Source organism: Lytechinus pictus, chromosome 17 (genome assembly GCF_037042905.1).
Source record: "Lytechinus pictus isolate F3 Inbred chromosome 17, Lp3.0, whole genome shotgun sequence".
Lineage (NCBI taxonomy): Eukaryota > Metazoa > Echinodermata > Echinoidea > Temnopleuroida > Toxopneustidae > Lytechinus > Lytechinus pictus.
In genome coordinates this window covers 14837767-14859385 of record NC_087261.1, presented here as the reverse complement: position 1 = coordinate 14859385, position 21619 = coordinate 14837767, and the positions used below count along the sequence as shown (strand labels likewise).

General features: G+C 35.4%; 1 protein-coding gene across 1 annotated transcript; it reads right to left on the bottom strand.

Moving 5' to 3' along the window:
* Nucleotides 1-293: 293 nt before the first annotated feature.
* LOC129279950 (annexin A13-like) lies at nucleotides 294-20178 on the bottom strand. The gene is made up of 13 exons (XM_054916011.2): nucleotides 20009-20178; nucleotides 12888-12938; nucleotides 9979-10054; nucleotides 7964-8058; nucleotides 6699-6812; nucleotides 5992-6048; nucleotides 5010-5043; nucleotides 4472-4551; nucleotides 4052-4123; nucleotides 3313-3414; nucleotides 2639-2714; nucleotides 2073-2185; nucleotides 294-1574 (listed from the first exon to the last, which is right to left on the bottom strand). The coding sequence occupies exons 1-13, from the start codon at nucleotides 20027-20029 to the stop codon at nucleotides 1437-1439; spliced, it is 1029 nt and encodes a 342-aa protein (XP_054771986.1). The 5' UTR covers nucleotides 20030-20178; the 3' UTR covers nucleotides 294-1436.
* Nucleotides 20179-21619: the final 1441 nt, after the last annotated feature.

Sequence of the window (21619 nt, the reverse complement as noted above, 5' to 3'; positions counted from 1 at the left end):
CTTTTCCATACACACAAACTTAACACGCGCACACCAACACATCCCCTCAAAACACACCTCACTAATACACAAACACACACTCACCCTCATCTGTCAACCAACCTTTATACATTCTCACACACATGTCATTTCCTTGTCTTTTTCCCTTGTTCTTTCATATAAAACTAAATAGAATATGTTGTATTTCTTATGGTCCTGTCACTGACTTAAACCAAACGTATCATGCTGAGACTAAGGGTTTTTGTATTTCAACCATGAAACCGAAAAGAAACGAAACCATTAGAAAAAATAGATAGATTTTTTTTTATTTATTATTATTTCAATCACAAAAATAATTCATCGATGCATTTATCACAGTCACGTTTAGGCTTACATTTCACCACATTTTAATTAAAGTAAAGCGCTTAGATAGTAAGACGAAGACAAATAAAGATTTAAAAAGCAGTTAGCTCAGATTTAAATTTTGAAGCAAAAACAAAAAAAACCCATAAGTTTGTAAGCAGGTGTTAGGCTCAGTGGCATTGAGGTTTCTTTTTAATAATAATTTTTTACCTCAATACATTGTGGGAGGAAAGGAAACATGCCACTCTCATTAAAAGCTTTTATTCAAGATTATACAGAAACATGAAACATATAACTAAAAATAAGAAATCGCCATTATGTACTTCTTGGTTCTTCTCAGACACATACCACAGAGGGTGTCAAAAGAATAACAAAACAGATAGACGTAAAATAGACAAAGACGAAGAACAAAAGATTACTTTACAATGGTTTCTATGAACTGCTGAATATTCATCCTTTTCTAAATTCTTGTATCCCATATGAAAATATTCACTGGACCTCGAGGAAGGACAGAGCCATTATGTCAATGGCTCTGAATAGAGTGACTCATCCGTATATTTTTATTTGCATGTTTATATATTTATATTTAATCTCATATCTCGTGCAATGTATTATATTGTGATTTTTATACGGGAAATAAAACCAAACCAAACCAAACCAAATTCAAAATGTTCAACATAGGTTTGGAAATGAAATACCAATGCCAGGCACCAATGTTAAGTTTAGTATTGCTTAAAAAGTCAACACTGTTATCTAAAATGTTTTCTTAAAAACCAGCATGTATGTTATTCTTGTTGATGTTTTTTTTTTCTTGTGTGTGTGTGTGTATTGTATGTTTTATTGCTGAATCCATGGCCAGTAATTGATTTTTTTTAACGGCATGAAAGTTACAGTTAAATGTTGATAATTTAGCATAAATGTAATCATCAAGTGATAATTCATTTTTTGTTAAAAGTTTCCAGTCACTTGATTTCAATAAATTCGCATACTATACATATCAATACCCCCTAGCTTTTCCTGTTTTCCCGACATGTCCACATCATATGCACTATTTCGACGTCGACTGCGCCTTCGAAATAGACATCGATGTCGGTCTATTCCTCGTCGTTCTCGCCGTGGAGGATAGCGAGCAGCATCTTTTTGAAGTCACCTGCGCAGTCGTCCTCGATGAAGGCGTGGAGGGTCTGGCCGTACTTGGCAAAGAAGGCAATCTTGATACGCTTTAGGTCGATCTGCATTGTCAAAACAAAATTTAAACAACATATATATTTGATACAACATTTGAAATCATAAAATGCATAAAGTATAATGTATAGTACATTATACATTTTTTCATCTGTAATATCATTTTGGTATCATGGTTTTCTTTTTGAAAACATACACTTGTTATATTAAAAAAAAAACATTATTAAATTCGATATTTTAATTCGCTAAACACATGGGCCTACATTGTATGTATCAAGGCGCTAACATATTTATTATTATCCCGGTCATCGGATTCCGTCAGATATTCCCGCATATAACATATCCACATCCGCCACTCCCTGGGGAATATTCAAACCAACCGCCAATAAGGCCCACAAAATGCTTGACAAGCTACAGTAACTTTCTCATCTTACAGGATTGTAGCACCTGGGTGAAGAGTGGCAAAGTGTGGATTAATGCCTTGCCAAAGGACGGTATAGGCCGCGCTGGAATGCATTTTTGAAAAAAACAGAAAAGTATCTTACCTCTGATCTAGAGATGACGATCCTGATGAGTTTATCTTCATCCGTACCAGCTCCTTTCATGGAGTCGTAGAGACGCTCTGCGAAGTATTGGCCTACTTCACGAGCACGGCTTACTGCCAAGAAAATGGGGAAAATTGAGAAATCGTCAGTTACGGCAAGAAAGCAATTTTTTTTACGACACCGCACAGCGGAGTATTGTTCCGTGATACCCGCGCTGTGATCTGAGCAGTTGTTACGCGTTTCATAGAATAAAGACCTACCAGGTCCCATTTACCTCACCTGGGTTGAGAGTAACACCATATGGATACTTATTATTGATAAATAAAGTAAACGCATGTAGTAGGATTCGAACCCACGACCCTCTGACAAAAACAGCATTTCACAGAACAATATTATATCTTGGTTTGGTGTCGGTTTCGTTTATTAAACTGTAGCTGAGTGTGCATAAGTAGATGCCAACAGACAAGTAGAAAAAAGTAAGGGCTGGGGTAGAAAACATAAAAGGGGGAGGTACAAGATGGGGAAAGGTTTAGAATGAATAAAAAAAGGAAAATTAAGTGACATACCAATAGCTAGATAGCCATCCTGAAGGTCACCCATGCACTCGTCTCGGATCGAATCTTCAATATCACAACCTGCAATCTGAAAATTAGATATACTAAATCATTTTATTTTTCATTCTACTCTCGTATGATTCAAAGAAATTGTGATTAGCGCTTAGTCAATATCTTTTCTCGGTATATTCAATCAAAATGAATGTCATTTCATCAAAATAGTCATTGCAAACAATGCTTTGATATTAATGACATCCTTCTTCATTATCATCACCACCATCATCACCACCACTATCATCATCATCATCACAATCATCATCATCATCATCGTCATCATCATCACCATCATCATCACCATCACAACCACCATCATCATCACCATCATTATCATCATCATCATCAACCTCATCATCATCACCCTCATCATCATCATCATCATCATCATCATAGTCGTCGTTATTAGAACTCCCATGATTACGATCATTATGACTGGTCATCGTAAGTTGCTATGATTCCCGGATATGATTATCACGATCATCATCGTCGTCAACGCCACCATCATAACCATCACATCATTCCCTCCACCATCACCACCACCATCACCACCACCAACACCGTCGCCGCAACCATCAATTCGTCACCATTGTCAATATTGTCATCGTCAGGTAAATATTAGATCAACTTACTCCGTTGTAGGCGAGGAATGTTGCCCTAAGTTGTGGGAAGCTTCTCGTTGCTAGGATACGGTTGAAAACATTCTCATCCGTGCCCCACCTATCTTCACCAGCCTGTGTTGTGATGATAAATGGCCAACGACAATTTGATATTATATTACCTTACACTCTCTGTAAACGTTTTCCAAACAAAATACACAAATCAAGATTTTATTTTATAACTATTCTATATCCGTTGTACTATGGGGGAGGGGAACAACAAATATATGAAGAATCCTACAATCTTAGGAATAAGCAGTATTAAAACTCTAGTCAATCCCAGCAAAATGTTGATTTGAACAAAAATAGAGAAAAATTATCTAATCATAACGCTGAACATTTCGTCAGGTAAAATAAGAAAGAGATATAGTATTACCATAACCATTCATTTTTATTATAATTATAACTATTATTTTTGTTATCATTGTCTTGAAATTACTTTTATTGTTACTTTTATTGTTATCAGTATCATTTTCTTATCATTGCATTTTTAATTCATCACAAAAACAATCAAAATATATAAGACATTCGTTGCATCTTTAATCAAACAGAACATTGATAAACTGTCCCTAGCATAAAAAAAAATATCGTAAACAAATTGTTCTGTATTATTATTATTATCATTATTAATATTATTTTTATTATTACATATGTATTAATATTTTATTATTATAATTATTATAATCATCATCATCATCATGTAGGTACTTACATCGAAGAGCTCTTGTGCATCCTCTACTGCCTTATCTTCATCAACCTCCTCTCCAGATTCATCGCGACCACCCTAAGAGAGAGAGAGAGGGGGAGGGGGAGGGGGAGATTGAGAGGGAAGGGGAGAGAGAGGGAGAAGAGAGGAGAGGAAAGAAGTAGAAAGGGGAGAGAAAGAAAGACGAACAGACTATGTAGTTACTGAACGCTTGTGGTGCGGACTAGTTTAGTGCAGACCAAAAAATCATGAGCTACTGAAAATGGTAAGGAACCCCTGGTCTAAGGTCTTCTCTATCAGATGACACAACAAAAAAAAAATACATTTTTATTCACTGGCTTTTTTTCTCCAGAATATAAAATTGACAACTCCAAAGTAAAATAGAGATAGTTACTCGCTTCTCAATATCTATTAAGTAATACGTACTGCACAGATACACTGCATCAAATACTTGAAGTTCCCGGATGTCTCGCTTTCCAAATCCTCAGCAAGATCTCTGTCGAATTCTGTATAAGATAATGAACAGAAAGAGAGAAAAGGCATTAAAATATAGATCACATATTTTTCAATGAATTATCTTTAAATTACCGGAAGAGCATGATGAGATTATCATTTTTTCAAAAAATATACATCATATTTCAGGATTTCATAATTTCTACACTATCCTGACTATGGTCTCTGACACTCGATTTTTCACAAAATATTTCTTAAGCTTTGTCATTTTTTGGTGTGCTTTTGACATCTACCGGGTGATGAACAAAATACTTGTTTTCAATTAATTTCATATTAGATTTCATTCTCGCCATTTGAAATGGAAAAAATGCGCACTGTTTATGTAATAATTTCTTTCAATTTCAATTCTTGTCAGTGGCAGATTATTATCATGAATTTAGGCAGGATAAACTTCATTCCGTGTTAAATATGAATATGAAGTTAGTATTAATGATAAGGAATGAGATCTCACCAATTTGGTATGCCATCTTGATAGCTTCGATTTCCTGCAAAGATAGTATTATGATTAGAGTTAGTAGAAACGCACTCTTATTATTTATTATAATAATTATGATCTTTAGGGTGCGTTTTTATCTTTCTTTTCGTCAGTACTTCCGCCAGAGACGAAAGAGGGCGCACTATGATGGACTTGTATGATAGTTATTTTTTATAGGTTATTCAACGCCAACGATATCAAAAGTTTTGTTCTTTTCAACTATTTCATCTATTGATTGCTCAACATAGCAACAAAGGTCATATAATATGCCAAATTGGAAGAGACATCACCCGATCAAGCTCATTGACTGAAATTATCACTGTCCCAGAACAGGCTGGAATACCTCCATAGGTGCTCCGTTCTCGATAACAGGCAGTGAAACACTGCCATCTTGTGACAAGGAGAAGCACAGTGATCATGATGATAGTCACGAGATCGTCCCCATTTTAACTCGTTCACTCCTATTCGTCCTAGTATGAATGTTTGTTATCTTACTGCCTGCCTTACTGTCTGTCCTTCTACCCAATTTCATCTTTCTTCTATGTCTCGATCCAGGGGCGGACTCATGATTTTCAAAACGGGGGGGGGGGGGGACATTTTTGTACAAGGAAATATTGACTAGGGAAAAAAAAGAGTAAAGAAAAATTATTCTCTACCAAATGGAGATCATTTTGTTCCAGGGAAAAAATTGACAAGGAAAATTAAAGGTGTTCCCTTGCGTGTGCATGAAATATTCCCCTCAAACCTTTTTTGTGGGGGTGCCTCTCAAGGGGAGGGGGTGCACGGGCCAGATGTGCCCCTACCTGGATCCGTCACTGTCTTGATCCCTCTCGTTTGCCCTCTTTTTACCCACTGTCTCTTTTAATTTCTTATACTCGCTCACCATTTACCCCCCTCCCACATATGTCCTCTTCGCTATTCTCCCTTTGTTAAAGCACAATTAAAATGAAATCCTTACCCCATTAACCCTCGTGCACATAATCTCAATGATGGTATCTTCATCAGTTCCAAGACCCTAGGATTAAAGAAAATTAAAAAATATATATATCCATGTATAGTCATGTAGCGGTTGGAGTTAGCTTATCAGTACCATCGTCAACAAACATGAAATGTCATATTTATTCCCGTCAGCCTCGCCATTATCATCATAAGCATCATCACCCTCAACACCACCACCACCACCACAACCACCATCATCATCATGATCACCACCACCAGCAACATCTTCATCATCATCATCATCATTATGATCATGATCATAATCATCATCATCACAATCGTCAGCATCATGAACACCATCATCATCATCACCACCACCATCATCAATCACCACCACCACCATCGCCACCAACACCACCGCCATCACCACCATCATCATCATCATCATCACAATCGTCATCATCATCATTATCACCATCATCATCATCATCATCATCATCCATATCTTCTTCATCATCATCAACATCATCATCATCATCATCATCATCATCACCATCATCATCATCATCATGATCATCATCATTATCATCATCATCACCACCACCACCAGCATCATCATCATCCTCATCACCACCACCATCATCATCATCACCACCAACACCACCATCATCATCATTATCATCGCCACCACCATCACCACCACCACCCTTTATGATATCATCTAACCTTCATAGCAGCTCTTAATGTCTTGGCATCATACATTGGGGGTGAATCCATCAGAGCTTCCACGGTCTTCTCCAAGTTACCTCTGACCTCATCACGGAGCTCCTCCTTCAGGTCCTGCATAGAGTAACCATGACAACGTGATATTACAACTATTAAATTGGCAATGCATTACAGGGGAGAAAACAGGGGAGAACGGGAACGCGTTTTTTTTTTCTCTCTCTCTCCGAAAACGTGACTGATAGAAATATCGGGGATATACTGTAGGTACATATAATTATTGGTACTACACTTATGACAATGGGATTATGTGATAAATGATATTGGGCAATGTATGTAAAGTATGCATAGAATGTAAACATAGATGTTTGTCTCAAAGATAAAACAGCTTAATCTTATGCGATTCCCGGGTCAAGTGACGATATAAACATAGTAACGGGGAATTTGCTAAAACAACAGTGGTATATGGCGGTGGTGGTGGTGAAGGTGACGATGATAACGATGACGATGCTGATATTGATAGTAGGGAGTTTTCGCACAGTTGACGCAGAATGAATCGGAGTACGCAGCAAATACATTGACAATGCAAGTCAAACCACATAACTCGAACAGCAGTTTCGTCCGACGTTTCAGAGTTGACAAAACATTGCAAATATGTCGTTGTCCGGAGTCACGGACGAAATGGCAATTTTAATTCACCAATCCTCGACAAAGCCTTCATTGTAATTTGACTTGCATTTCCAATACATTTGCTGCGTTGTATAGGATTGATTCTGCGCCGCTGTGCGAGAGCTCTCTAATAATGGTGACGACGTCGAGTATGATGACGACGATAAAGATGATGAGGATGATGATAGTGAGATGACGGTGGTGGTGATGGATGGTGGTAGTGGCGATAATGATGTTAGTAGCTTTCATTTAACCTGGTGGGTGTTTCTTAAAGCTGTTCGTAATGTTACGCATGACTTTACGCACGACTGGTACATGTTCTTAGGTCATAAATCAATTGCATAGAGATATCACATAGCGCCAGAAAGGATCACCAGTCGTGCGTAAAGTCATTCCGTATCTTACGAACAGCTTTATGAAACACCCACCTGGAGTGATGTTGAGAATGATGATATGGAGGTGATGATTCGACGGCAGTAATTCTGAGGGAATGAAACGATGCCAATAGTTTAGATGATGACGACGATGGTGATGAAGACGTTGAAAATGATTTTAAAGATGAGGATGAGAAGGTATACAAGACATTAATTGCATCCTACCTTTCCGAAGCAAGCCCTGTATTTGAATGCGATCATTTGACGTTGTTCATTCGTTCGGTTGGCTAGAATTTCGATTATTGCATCTTCATCGGTACCTGAATGAGTTTGAGATAAATTTGATGAAGTATGAAAAAATGCAATTTATTAGAAGGAAAGTGGAATAATTTCCTGAAAATACTCTTTGTTTCACCGTTCATCTGTCTAAATGGTTTCGAGTAATGAGAGGCAACAAATCAAGTTATCCTATTTTAGAGAGAGGCAATACGTCATTATCATCGTCGTCGTGGTCGCCGTAGTCTTCGTCATCGTTGTTATTCTCATTTTCTTCGTCAACCTTATCTCGTCATTTTTTTTCTTCGCCATCATTATCTTATTCATTATTATCTCCGTCATCATAGTCATCTTCATCACCATTATCTTTGTCATCATTTTCATTTTCGTCATCACTATCTCCGTCAGCTTTAGTTTCGTCACCATTTTCATCACCATCATTATCATCGTTAGCATCATATCTATGTCAACATCATCTACATTAAAATTATTTTCGTCATCATTTTCTTCGTCATTATTATTTTTGTCATCATTTTATTCGTCATCATTATCTTCCTCATTATTATCTCCGTCATCATTATCATCTTCATCATGATTATCTTCGTCATCATTATCTTCGTCATCAATATTTTCCACATCTTTATTTTCTTCATCATTTTCTTTGTCATAATTTTTTTTGTCATCATCATCTTCACCAGCATCATGTTCGTCATCATTTTCTTTCTCATAACTACCTTCGTCATCATTATCATTATCGTCGTCATTATGTTCGTCACCATTATCTTTGTCATCATTATTATTTTCGTCATCACTATCTCCATCAGCTTCACTATCATTAGCTTCGTTAGCATCATCATCTACATCAACATTATTTTCGTCATCATTTCTTTCGTCATTTTCATTTTTATTATCCTTTTCTTCGCCATCATTAACTTCCTCATTATTATCTCCGATATCTTTATCATCTTCATCATGTTTATCTTCGTCATCATTATCTTCGTCATTAATATTTTCCACATCCTTATTTTCTTCATCATTTTCTTCGTCATAATTATTTTCGTCATCATTATCATATTCGTCATCATTATCTTCACCAGCATTATGTTCGTCATCATCTTCTTCGTCATAATTATTTTCGCCATCATTATCATTATCGCCGTCATTATGTTCGTCACCATTATCTTTGTCATCATTATCATTTTCGTCATCACTATCTTCGTCAGTTTTAGTTCCGTCACCTTTTTCTTGATCATCATTATCTTCATCAGCATCATCATCTATGTCATCATAATCTACATCAACATTATTTTAGTCATCATTTTCTTCGTCATTATTATTTTTGTCATCATTTTCTTCGTCATCATTATCTTCCTCATTATGATCTCCGTCATCATTGTCATATTCATCATTATTATCTTCGTCATCATTATCTACGTCATCATTTTATTCTTCATCATTATTTTCTTCATCATTTTCTTCGTCATAATTATTTTCGTCATCTTTATCGTATTCATCATCATTATTTTCACCAGCATGATGTTCGTCATCATTTTCTTCACATAATTATCTTCGTCATCACTAACATTTTCGTGGTCAGAATGTTCGTCACCATTATCTTTATCATCATTATAATTTTCATCATCACTATCTTCGTCAGTTTAGTTTCGTCACCATTTTTCTTCATCATCATTATCATCGACACCATCATAATTTATGTCATCATCATCATCTACATCAATATTATTTTCGTCATCATTCCCTTCGTCTTTATAATCTTTGTCATCATTTTATCTATGCCATCATAATTTTCATCATAATTATATTCGTCATTATTATTTCCGTCATCATTTTTTTCGTTGTCATCATTAGTTTCCTCCTCATGATCATACGCATACCCCTCCTCCTCCTCATCATCATCCCCATCGTCATCATCATTCTTTTTCTTCAGTATTTTTAAGTATTACCTGCTCCACGGATCGCGTCGTCGAGAGCCACAGCGTCTGCCTCGGCGTCGAAATCCTCCCACTCTAGAATACATCCCTGGATAAAAAGCACAAAGAATAAACAACAGTCACATATCATCATGATCATGTGTGTTGCGTAATGCTAGTAGGGCCATACAAGATTAAAATTATGGGCATCCCAAAAGGGCAAGGGCGACCACCTTATGATTTTTCATGTGGTGAAAATGAGAAATTTTACAGGGGGAATTAAAAAGAGAAAGAAAAATATAAGACTATGGAAATACATATAACGGTTGTGTCTATGGTAAAAAACACATGAAACGAAGGTCTGGAGGGCGTTTGATGAAAGAACTTGCCGTACATTTTATCCATGAATAACAGTTAGACACTAGGGACTCTCACAATCACAACCAAAAGACCAAGGAAAGTTGTTAGATCTCACAACTTCACGGATGATAAACGTTGATCCGACACTCCCTAGTTCGCATTCAGCTCAATATTACCTCTGGTTATTTGATGCAAAAAAAAATTGAGTCACCTTGAGATCCGTTTTTCCCCTATCCGAAAATTTATACTAGTATTAAAGTAAAAGGCAATAGTAAAGCGATTTCGTAGATGTTTTGAATATTTTGAAGATATTTTTTTTATTCCAGGAACATATTTTGTTTACTTTAAGATAAATCATTTTTAAAAGTTTCGGCACCACCATTTCCCCAATTATATAAAACGGTTCCATGACTTTTCTTCCGGTGACAATTGCTTCGCTGTGAATTCCACACACTAAGGAATCGCCAACTTCAACCCTGGATTTAACACTATACTCTATCCTAAATCTAAAACATAACCATATTGCAACCCTAACTCTATATCTAATGGGGCGTTGCAAGAAACTTGCGATCAATTGCAAGTCTATTTTCGTTCTTGAAATCAAGCATATGCCGTGCAATTAATTGTGAATTTGCGATTGATTGCTAATCTGCTCCATGAAACAAGGAGTGTAATCTGCTTTGCTACAATTAAAAGTGATCAATCAATTGTAACAGAATATTTGCGATTGATGGCAAATATTTTCTTGCAACACCCCCTGAGACGAAATAAAACCCCGAGCAATTGTCGCAGGAGCAAATTTCGTGTCACCTATAAGACACCCTTAGATTATGAAAAGTTAATGATAGCTTGACTACAATCGAGGGGCAATCAAACATAGCGGTAACTTCATTGAAGAAACTCCAAGTAATATCAAACACCGAAATATATATGCAAATCACATATAAAAATCATCAATGAGACAATGATTTAGTTTTACATTCCTCAGTGCTCCACTTATCCACTAATTCATGTTCATTATACCTTGTGTGATGGTTGCCATTTTCTCAAAATTTCGTATTGGACCACAGGTCGTGGAACACCAAAGTGTGAAGGGCTGATAAAGGCCTTGAGTAAGCCAATATACTTTGCCACAATAAATCTGGTGTCAGGTATGTGACTTTCATTTTAAAAACATACTGCCCAAGCTAACAAGATCACCAGGCCTAAGAAAAGTGCCTTGATCAGAAATATGGTAATATATATGTAATCAATGTAACACAATTTGTATTTATGTCCTTATGAGTTGGTATGATTGTAAATAGCGCCATGAGCGTCATGTCTGACGGACCTGTGCGCTCCAGAAGAATCCACTATTATTATTTAGTATCATCTATGATCACATAATTATAGTAACCCTACTCCTGAATTACCATACCGTCACTTTGGACATTTTGAAATGTACGTGGGTTGCACCCCAGTAACCCCTAACCTTTGTAGACAATGTTTCAACGGGGAGTTTCTTGCAGATTTTACATGTAAGTACTTCCTCATGTATTCAAAAATAAAATTTTACCTATTGCTATAATCAGATAGAATGAGGTTATCATTATTGACATAGTGTCTCGACCAAGAGTTAATGTAGTTAATATTATCTATTAATTAATCAGATAAATCCAACGGGTGGGAGTGGATAAGAATGTGAATTGCCTTCTTTTTTAAAATCATACCAACCGACAAAAAGCGTTTAGGAGCGGTTTTGTCCCCGGGCCCAGATGAGGAATCTTCAACCAATTTCCTTATTCAATTGCCTATTATTTGAGTTTATCCATGGACCAACTAGAAATATACATTATTTAGCCTTCTCCTTCCAGCTGCTTAGAAATTCTCTTCCGCGCACGTTCACCCCGAAACAATCAACCTTCATCGTCGTCGACACCGCCGCTACCACCACAACCAACACCAGCATCATTACTGCCGTACTTTGGCAAAAGGAAGCAAGTTACAAAAGAGTCATTTGTTGTAAATGAGCAATGTGTGTTCGTCATTTACAAAGGCGTCAATGCAATTTAACAGCATATTTTCTTCAATATCTTTCCATAGAACGATCATTTTCTTCCCAAAATTTTGCCTGAACGTGCAACATACAAAGGGTGTTTCAGAAACAACAATAACTCAAATTTGACTGATGTGTCACTCGCTTCCCTTTGCCAAAAGTTGGGCAGTTTACCATCATCATCATCTTTGTCATCATCATTATCATCATTCATCATCATCATCAACAACAACATCAACATCAACAGTGTGAATAATATGTGGAATATTGGGAGCCAGTGCTTTTGATTTTTTTCATAGGTAAATGGCGCCATACAAATGCTTTTTGTCATCATTATCATCATCATCATCATTATCATCATCGTCATCGTCATCATCATCATCGTCACGTTCAACAGAACTGTCCCATTGTCCATTCCCTCTACTATAAAAAAAAATCGTAATCTTTAGCATCATTTTGTCTCATATTTCATCTTGAGAGATACTCATGACGTCACTACCGCGCCACTCAAATGAATAAGTTTGTAAGATATTAATGATTTACATACCAGCAGCTCCAGCCCGAGAGCTGCACGGGCCAGTCGGTACTTGATGATATACTGAAAAAGGAATAAAAATGAGAATTAGTGGTTGAAGAAGAACTCAATATGATCATTGTAATGATTAAGGTATTAATAATGATAAATGAAATTTGTCTAGCGCATAACAATCACAGAAGACCATGTGTGCTTTATTTTCTTTTTAAAGATATATACATAATATTGACGATGTTAAAATGATAATTCACACCTGCAATATTATTGTATACATCAATCCAATATTATTGTACTATTATCAATCCAATGTTATCAATCCAATGTTATCAATCCAATATTATTGTATACATCAATCCAATTAAGATGTTATATTCAATTTTGAAAAAAAAATATTCTGTAGCATATTTTCATTGTTTTGAGAATATGCCTAGGCAGCATTACAATACATACTGAGATTTATAACAATATTGAGATTTAGTTATTGTTTAAACTATGATAATGACATTATTTGGGGCTAACTTCGATTAGCATCTTGCTATTATATTAGCTCCAATTGCCAAATGTTTTGTTTATACTGTTATATGTGATGTACTATTCCATGTAATTGTACCTGACAGTAATATCAGGTAATAAAATATTCAATGCAATTCAAATACGAATGACAGAAAATAAAGAAACATCCACAAATGTCATGTACACGGCTCTGATCGGCAATGCTTTTACGATGTTATATGCCCCTCCTATATTTTTTAAAACATCTTTTGTGGAATACCAAAGATGCGTAAAGGGGAAATTTTTATTTAATTTTTAAAGATAAGTTACTCTATCGTTGCCTGACAGTCATTACCCCGAATTATTCTGCTCATACACAATTTGATCCTCGATATAATGTAATGAGAAAGAAAGAGGAGGAGATCAGGAAAGAGCATGAAATTAATCATTTTCTGAAGATTATGCACAAAATGATCTGTCATAAGATTATATTATTTAAATGAAGAAACTATGCCATGTAACATGTGTAACGTCCCCTCAAAATGTTGGTTCATATATGCCATTGCAACATACAGACATCACATATATCATGTGTATGAAAGCAAAAATGATCAAATGATGTAATTGATTAATGGGTATCGCGGGACTGTTTCTAGTTTAGAAGTAGTCTTTAGACATATAACTGATAATTAAAGCGTATCGGTAACTTTGTGGAAGTTTGAAATTATAATTTATTCCTTGTTTATGTTTGTGGCAAAATATAATGTCCAGATAGATAAATTACCAAGAGGTTTCATGACACAAATAGTTAGTGATTTTATTTGACTGTTGTTATAAGCTACCTTGTATTTGATTTGCTGAGAGCAAATAAGTTTGTGAAAATAACGAAGTAAACTCTTCATGAAATGCTTCCAAAGAATATAATATAAAGATTCGAAATGAAAAAGGTTCAATATTAAGCCCCAGCACTAAATTGTTTCGTTGATAACCTTCGCAGAAAACCGCCGCGCCGCCTATGAAGGGAAAACAATTCATTATTCCTGTCACTCACACATTTTTCACCTTTTGACATTGGCCTCATATCACGTGCTTTATTTTTGCCATTTGAAAACGTTATTTTATACAATGTACGACTTTTAATTGATTGAAGTTACACCATCGGACTCCAGCATATGAAAATTGAAAGTATATCGATGTCTCGGCTATGATTTGTTCATTGTTTACGAAATGGAAAAAGCAGTGGCGTACAGATAGGGGGGGGGCTTGGGGCCCTTGTCCCTCTTCAATTTTTTCACGACCATGAAAAAAAGAGAAAAGGAAAGAAAGGGAAAGGGAGAGGGGTGAAATATAATAACATTTTCTGAATATTATGTCAAAATTAACCACAATTTCTTTATTATAAAAAAATGTCAAAATGTTTGCTCGCTCGCAACTCTTAATAGGTTTTGCCTGATACGCCATACCTGACCTCCTCAATTTGTGTTTGGTTCATTATGTCACTAAGGAATACATGTAGTGTAGAAAAAAAATTCTTGCTTTGGCCTCGAGGGGAAAAAATCACGTCTCAAGTGTGTAGCTCATATCAAAATGAAGCGCTTTTAACTAGCTTTGTTGTAAGTTAATCAAGATTAAGCATTGTGTACAAAACGTCATTCATTAACTGCTCTTATCGAAAATGTCGAAGAGAAATATGAAGGGCTGAACATACTGAAGAGCTTTAAAGGGATGGTCCGGGCTGAAAATATCTATATCTTAATACATAGAGTAGAATTTACTGAGCAAAATGCCGAAAATTTCATCAAAATCGGATAACAAATAATAAAGTTATTGAAGTTTAAAGTTTAGCAATTTTTTGTGAAAACAGTCGTCATGAATATTCATTAGGTGGGCTGATAATGTCACATCCCCACTTTCCGTTTTCTTATGTTATTACATAAAATCATATTTTTTTTCATTATTTCATACTTGTGTGAATAATATGTCTCCCTTATAATGAAATAAGTTGCAGCAATAAATATCAGCACTAAATCAGTTGTCAATCCAATTTTTCTAGTTCTTGGAGGAAAAAATTTGAATAAACCTAATTTCATATAATAAAATACAAAAGAACAAGTGGAGATGTGACATCACCAGCCCACCTAATGAATATTCATGACGACTGTTTTCACAAAATATTGCTAAAGTTTAAAATTCAATAACTTTGTTATTTGTAATCCGATTTTGATGAAATTTTTGGCATTTTGCTCAGTGAATTCTACTCTATTTATTAAGCTATAAATACTTTCATCCCTTTAAACTTTAAAAGGAAATATTGTGTGCGTGCATTGTGGTGTATGTGCAGTGGTGCTAAAAAGTTAGTGAACCCCACCAGAAATAAACATATTGAAAAGTGTTCAAGTTTTGCTATCTGTTAAATATTTAATTGTGATAACCGAAGTCAGGTGATAAGATATTACAACTACAGATTCTGTTTTCAAGGCTCGCTGGACATTGTAGTGTTGCTGTCGACATTTAACACTCTGCATGAAGGAGTGCATTTTCTGGTGGGGTTCACTTAACTTTTGAGCACCGCTGCTAACTAACCCCAGTATTAAGTGATGATATAGTGAGTTATATGTTCATCGATAAATCTGACTGCGAAATTATTGAATAATGATTGACATGATGCAAGGAAAGGGGTCTGATTTATATGACTTACATTACATGTAAACAAAAAAGTATGATTGGTATCAAGTTTACACTCCGAGGATAATCATTTGGTTAATTGTGATGTGAATCTACCAACATGGTTTTTAAACAGCTGTCCATGTAGAACGAATGGAGATAGATTTAAGCAACACTTGGCTTATAAATTTATTTTTAACCGACCTAATAGATTGGTTGATAAATCTATAGAGTTAATGTTGGTAACAATTTGTAACTGTGTTGTGTCTAGTTTCACATTGTTTCCTCGTAAAAGAAAAAGCTTTTGCTCGAACATGGCCTAAACATTGATTTTTCGTTTTAATTTTCGTGATCTGCTTGACATATATACGGAAGTTTTTTTTTAAAGTATTTTGATGATTTTCAATTGTCGTTGTTGTTATATAAGCTTAAATCGCTAAACTGGCTATAAACATCAAGGAATTGAAGCATTCCCTGAGGAATATATTATCAAAGAAAACCAGTGACTTAATATGAGCAAAAAAATACAAAGAGGTAATTTAAAAAATATCATATTTCATCACATTTCATTTCATCTTTATCCCTTGTCTCCCCCCTTTTTTTTTTGGGGGGGGGGGGGGCTTAACCCTCTTATGTACACCAATGAGAACACCAATCAATAGTATGCATATAAATAAACATGAAATAGGCAATTATTTCGATACCAAAACAAGAGAGTTGAAATTTGTTCCGGATGTTGTAATCATGACAATGACCAATTGGATAAATCTGCAAACACATGTGCAGTGTTGGCTATAGCACAATTGTATTTCATGTTTAAAAAGTATCGTTTTTTCACAAATACTTATTTCCGTATGAGTCACACAATATGGTCTCGTCTGTGACAGGTTGGCTGTCGTATTGATCATGGAGAGTCACTATTTAATTAACCATTCTTTTTGTTTGTTCGTATTTGTTAGTAGAATGGTTCTAAAATCCTTGAGAAAGGTCCACTTCTTCTAAATACAGGGGAGGCGCTGTCCCATATTTTATTCAGTGAAAATAAAAGAAGAGAAAAGGGAGAAGGAGGAAGAGAAATAATTATGGAAAAGGAATGAAGAGCAGACGAGTCACGTAACTCTGCATTACCCCCCTGCTATTCAATTGAGAAAATATGACGTCATCATGTCGTCTTACCCCTTTTGAAATATACTGGTGCTGTCCTTGTCTGAATAATAGAACGTTTCATGTCAGAAGATAAAGTTACTCTAATGATCTCGTATTTGGATTTGATGGAAAAGTAAGTAATCAATCTAATTTCAGTACTTTATATACCAAAGACTTAATATTTCCCACCAAAAACTAATACCATTCAACTCTTTCAAATCAATAAAGAAAATTTATCGCTATGTTTTGTTAAAATATTAAAAAGACAATCATTAAACCGGCCACATTGTCAATTGGTTTTGGTGCCCATTAAGTGAGATACCAATTCATATCATAAATGCATATTTCTTGTATCATTTTCATTTACGGTATTTGTTTGACATGGGTCGTGTCCCTTCCCCCCCCCCCCCCTCCCCTCCGAGTCGAATTTCAAATGGTGTAGCAGCCTGATGGAGAGGGTCGTCTTTTCCCATCGAGAGGCCAGGGGAAAAAACCCTAACGAAGTCGCCGCAACATAGCTGGAATCCCCTGTTGTGGCTTGTGTTGTTCGCAATCCAAAATTTCTGGTCTAATTGATGCCTCGATAGACAATAACGTTATACTCTGAATTTTATTTTACGACTGTAATTATGATCATTGCTATTTACTTCGAAGTCGTTTGCCTTGCTAATGAGTGTGCATGTATTAATAGGTGGGTATCCCAGCAGATAGTTTAATTTGCAATGTTTACTCGAACAAAACCGGTAATTAAACATATACCCAGACTCCCAAAGTGTAAGCGGAGGAGGGGTGAAAAATGAGGAGTCATTCCACAATACGCTATGTACGACTGGACTATTTATTATCAATATTCAGGAACTTTTATTTTTTCCTTGTAATTCATAATATGTATTATCCCATAATGTTGTAACCTGTAACCAAAAAAAATGCAGACCATGGCGTACGGGGGATGTAAATATTCACGAGCAAAGAGATCAAGCAAAAATTGACAATTTTTTTATAAAAAATCTAAATTCCATCTCATATCTTTTCTATTTTTTTTCTTCATTTTTTTTGTCGGTCATGAAACTTTTGGGGGATGGTACCTTCCATCAAGCCGTCCAAGAACCACAAGTCGATGAAACCTACTTTTTGGCTGAAAAAAGGGTTCTAAAAATTGATAAATTTAGGTAAAATCACCTTTTAACTCTAAAAAATAAGGGTATATAAGTACCAATTTTAGAAAAAAACAGATTGCATGCCCCCCAAAACATATGAATAGACACCAAAACTAGAGAAAAAGACCACCAAATAAAGAAGTTGTGGCAAAAAATGTGATTTTGGGGGATTTAATTGGCGGCCATTTTGGATTTTGGCCCGGCACACTTTCTTCTCGGACCCGAGACAAAAAATATTGTCATTTCATGTTGAGATACAATAAAAGGAATAGAAAAAAACTGTTGCCATATTAAAATGACAAAAAAAGTATTTTTGACCCATGTATAGCCCACTCCTATTTGAAGGGCATTTTCCATGTACATTTACTGACTCTTCAATCCGGTCTGTGTAGCAGAAGCAAAATTTTCCTATTAGGCGAGGTGTGCGAGCAAAGAGAGAGAGAGAGGTCAGTGTAACACGACACCAAAGTATGATTCACAAATTCAATGTTTGTTTAACTCGTATCAATCTAACCTTTATTAATCTGAAAACATATCTTCAATAGAATTACTATGCAAACTACAAAAGAAAGAAATTAGAATTTCTTCAAGTCAATGTTAGATTTACTGTAGGCACCCGAGAAGAGTTTTAGAAAAAGAAGAAAAATCAAATGACTTTTTTGGTGGTGATTTGATGGATCGATCAATTTTTTTACAATAATTGTTTGATTGATTGATTGAATGAATGATTGATTGATTGATTGATTGATTGAATGAATGAATGAATGAATGAATGAATGATTGATTGATTGATTGATTGATTGATTGATTGAATGAATGAATGAATGAATGAATGAATGAATGAATGAATGAATGAATGAATGATTGATTGATTGATTGATTGATTGAATGAATGAATGAATGAATGAATGATTGAATGAATGAATGATTGAGTGAGTGATTGATTGATTGATTGATTGATTGATTGAATGAATGAATGAATGAATGAATGAATGATTGATTGATTGATTGATTGATTGATCGATTGATTGATTGATTGATTGAATGATTGATCGGTTGATTGATTGATTGGTAGGTTGGTGGATGGATTTATTGATTGATAGATTAATTGATTGATCAACTTATATCGCGCTACATTGCATTCTTATTCTTAGGTGCCGTGGCCGAGTGGTCTAAGGCGCCTGGCTATACATGGAAAGTCTGGGGTTCGATCCCCGGCCGCGGCACCTATGCCCGATAGCAAGGCATTTAATCGACAATGCTCTGTTATCCTGCTTTCAAATAAATGGAAATGCTATATGCATTTTTGGTAACTTGGTATGCACTTGTTGAAAAAAAATCTTATTAACCACGGTGATTAAACGAAGTCGAATGTCGTTTGTGAATGCATCACAATATAAACCCTGCATTGATTTAATCACTTGAAAAACATCTCGTCAAACTTTTACATGTAATTGGGCAAATAAGATTGATATCTGCTCTATCAAACAAAAAAAATCATCTTTGATATTATAATACTAATGATTTTCTATTTGGGTACCTAATCCCCTTCACGCTCCATTTACAAATGTCAATTCCCCATATTGTGACGCAAGTTGTTCTTCACTTTATATTTAGTAAACTATTTATTGAATGATGAGCTGATTGATTAAAAAATGTATTTTATTATCTTACCTCAGCAACTTCGTCGGCCATTTTGTTCTATATGATGTGGTCTACAAAGGCTGAACCGATTCAATCGACCGTTTGTGAGTATTCGCAGGCGGCAAATAGGAAGATACCAGGAACCTCGCAGTGGAACTCGCAAACTCCACACCCCACAAATTCGTTATCAATCTCGAGATAAAAGATCTCTCAAAGTTAATCAATAACCCAAGATAGGTTCATTAAGGATTGATAGTTTTCTTTGGGGTAGGGAAGACATGTATAGCATGGTTGATAAGAAGAGTGACGTCACTATTGTAATTAGTCATAGTGCATTTCTCAATAGGTAAAATGTGAAGGACTGCGGTTAAAGGACAAGTCCACCCCAACAAAAAGTTGATTTGAATAAAAAGAGAAAAATCCAACAAGCATTACACTGAAGATTTCATCAAAATCGGATGTAAAATAAGAAAGTTATGACATTAATAAACTTTCGCTTAATTTCACAAAACAGTTATATGCACATCCTGGCTGGTATGCAAATGAGGAGACTATGACGTCATCCACTCACTATTTCTTTTGTATTTTATTATATGAAATATGAAATATTCTCATTTTTTCCTCATTGGCAAGTGATACAACGATTAATTTCTCCCTGAACATGTGGAATTAGCATTGTTTAATACTATATGGTTCAGTCAAGTTGGTCCTTATTGTCAATCTATAAAAAATGAAATATTGTATGATTCAAACAATAAAAAGCAAAAGAAATAGTGAGTGATGGACATCATCGACTGACTCACCTAGTTGTGCATATCACTGTTTTGTGAAAAATAAGCGAAACTGTAAAAATGTCATAACTTTCTTATTTTACATCCAATTTTGATGAAATTTTCAGCACTATGCTATAGTTAGATTTTTCTCTATTTATTCAAGTCAGCAATTTCCTGGGGTGGACTTGGCCTTTAAGAATAGCATTTTGTTTAATGGAGGACATTGTACATAATTACTATGTAACTAATGCTACAGTGACATCAACGAAACCGACTCCAGACCGATCAAAGCTATATACATTATTTCCAATGACATACCATCTATCGGTTTGGAGTCGGTTTCGTTGGTTCGACTGAAGCATAAACTTGACTATGATTTTAGATAAATCGATATATTAGCGTCGGACGATATATATTACCCCTGCATCAGCATGGCTAACCTGGTAAAGGGGTCCAGTATCCAAGGAATTCTCTCCTCCAAGGCAGGTAGCCAATTACAACACCAGGGTGGAGAGTGGCAAATAATGATATATGCATTGTGCTGCATTAGGATTCGAACCTCGTACCTTGTGGATTACATAATTTCGTATTCCATGTATTCCCAATGTATATGAAATTAGGCCTATGTATTTTCTCTGATTTTTATTTTTGAATTCAGGGGTTCTATACCTACACATTTTGTAAGGTGAATTGATTTACATAAAATGCAAAACACACAAATGATAAAGTCACTTTGACCACTTTCAAGAGTGAAACTATTTTCACGAGCTATTAACATCGTCCATTAGTCATAAACTGCAGTCATGACAGTGCTACTGGATTGCAACCCCTTTGACACCAAAGATCTAATGATATTAATTTATCTTAA

Coding starts and splice junctions, on each gene's coding strand:
- LOC129279950 (XM_054916011.2), bottom strand. CDS start 20,029: ATGGCCGACGAAGTTGCTGAG. Junction 8,059..9,978: donor CGACGCGATCCGTGGAGCAG/GTAATACTTAAA, acceptor AAACTCATTCAG/GTACCGATGAAGATGCAATA. Junction 6,049..6,698: donor CATTAAGAGCTGCTATGAAG/GTTAGATGATAT, acceptor CTTTAATCCTAG/GGTCTTGGAACTGATGAAGA.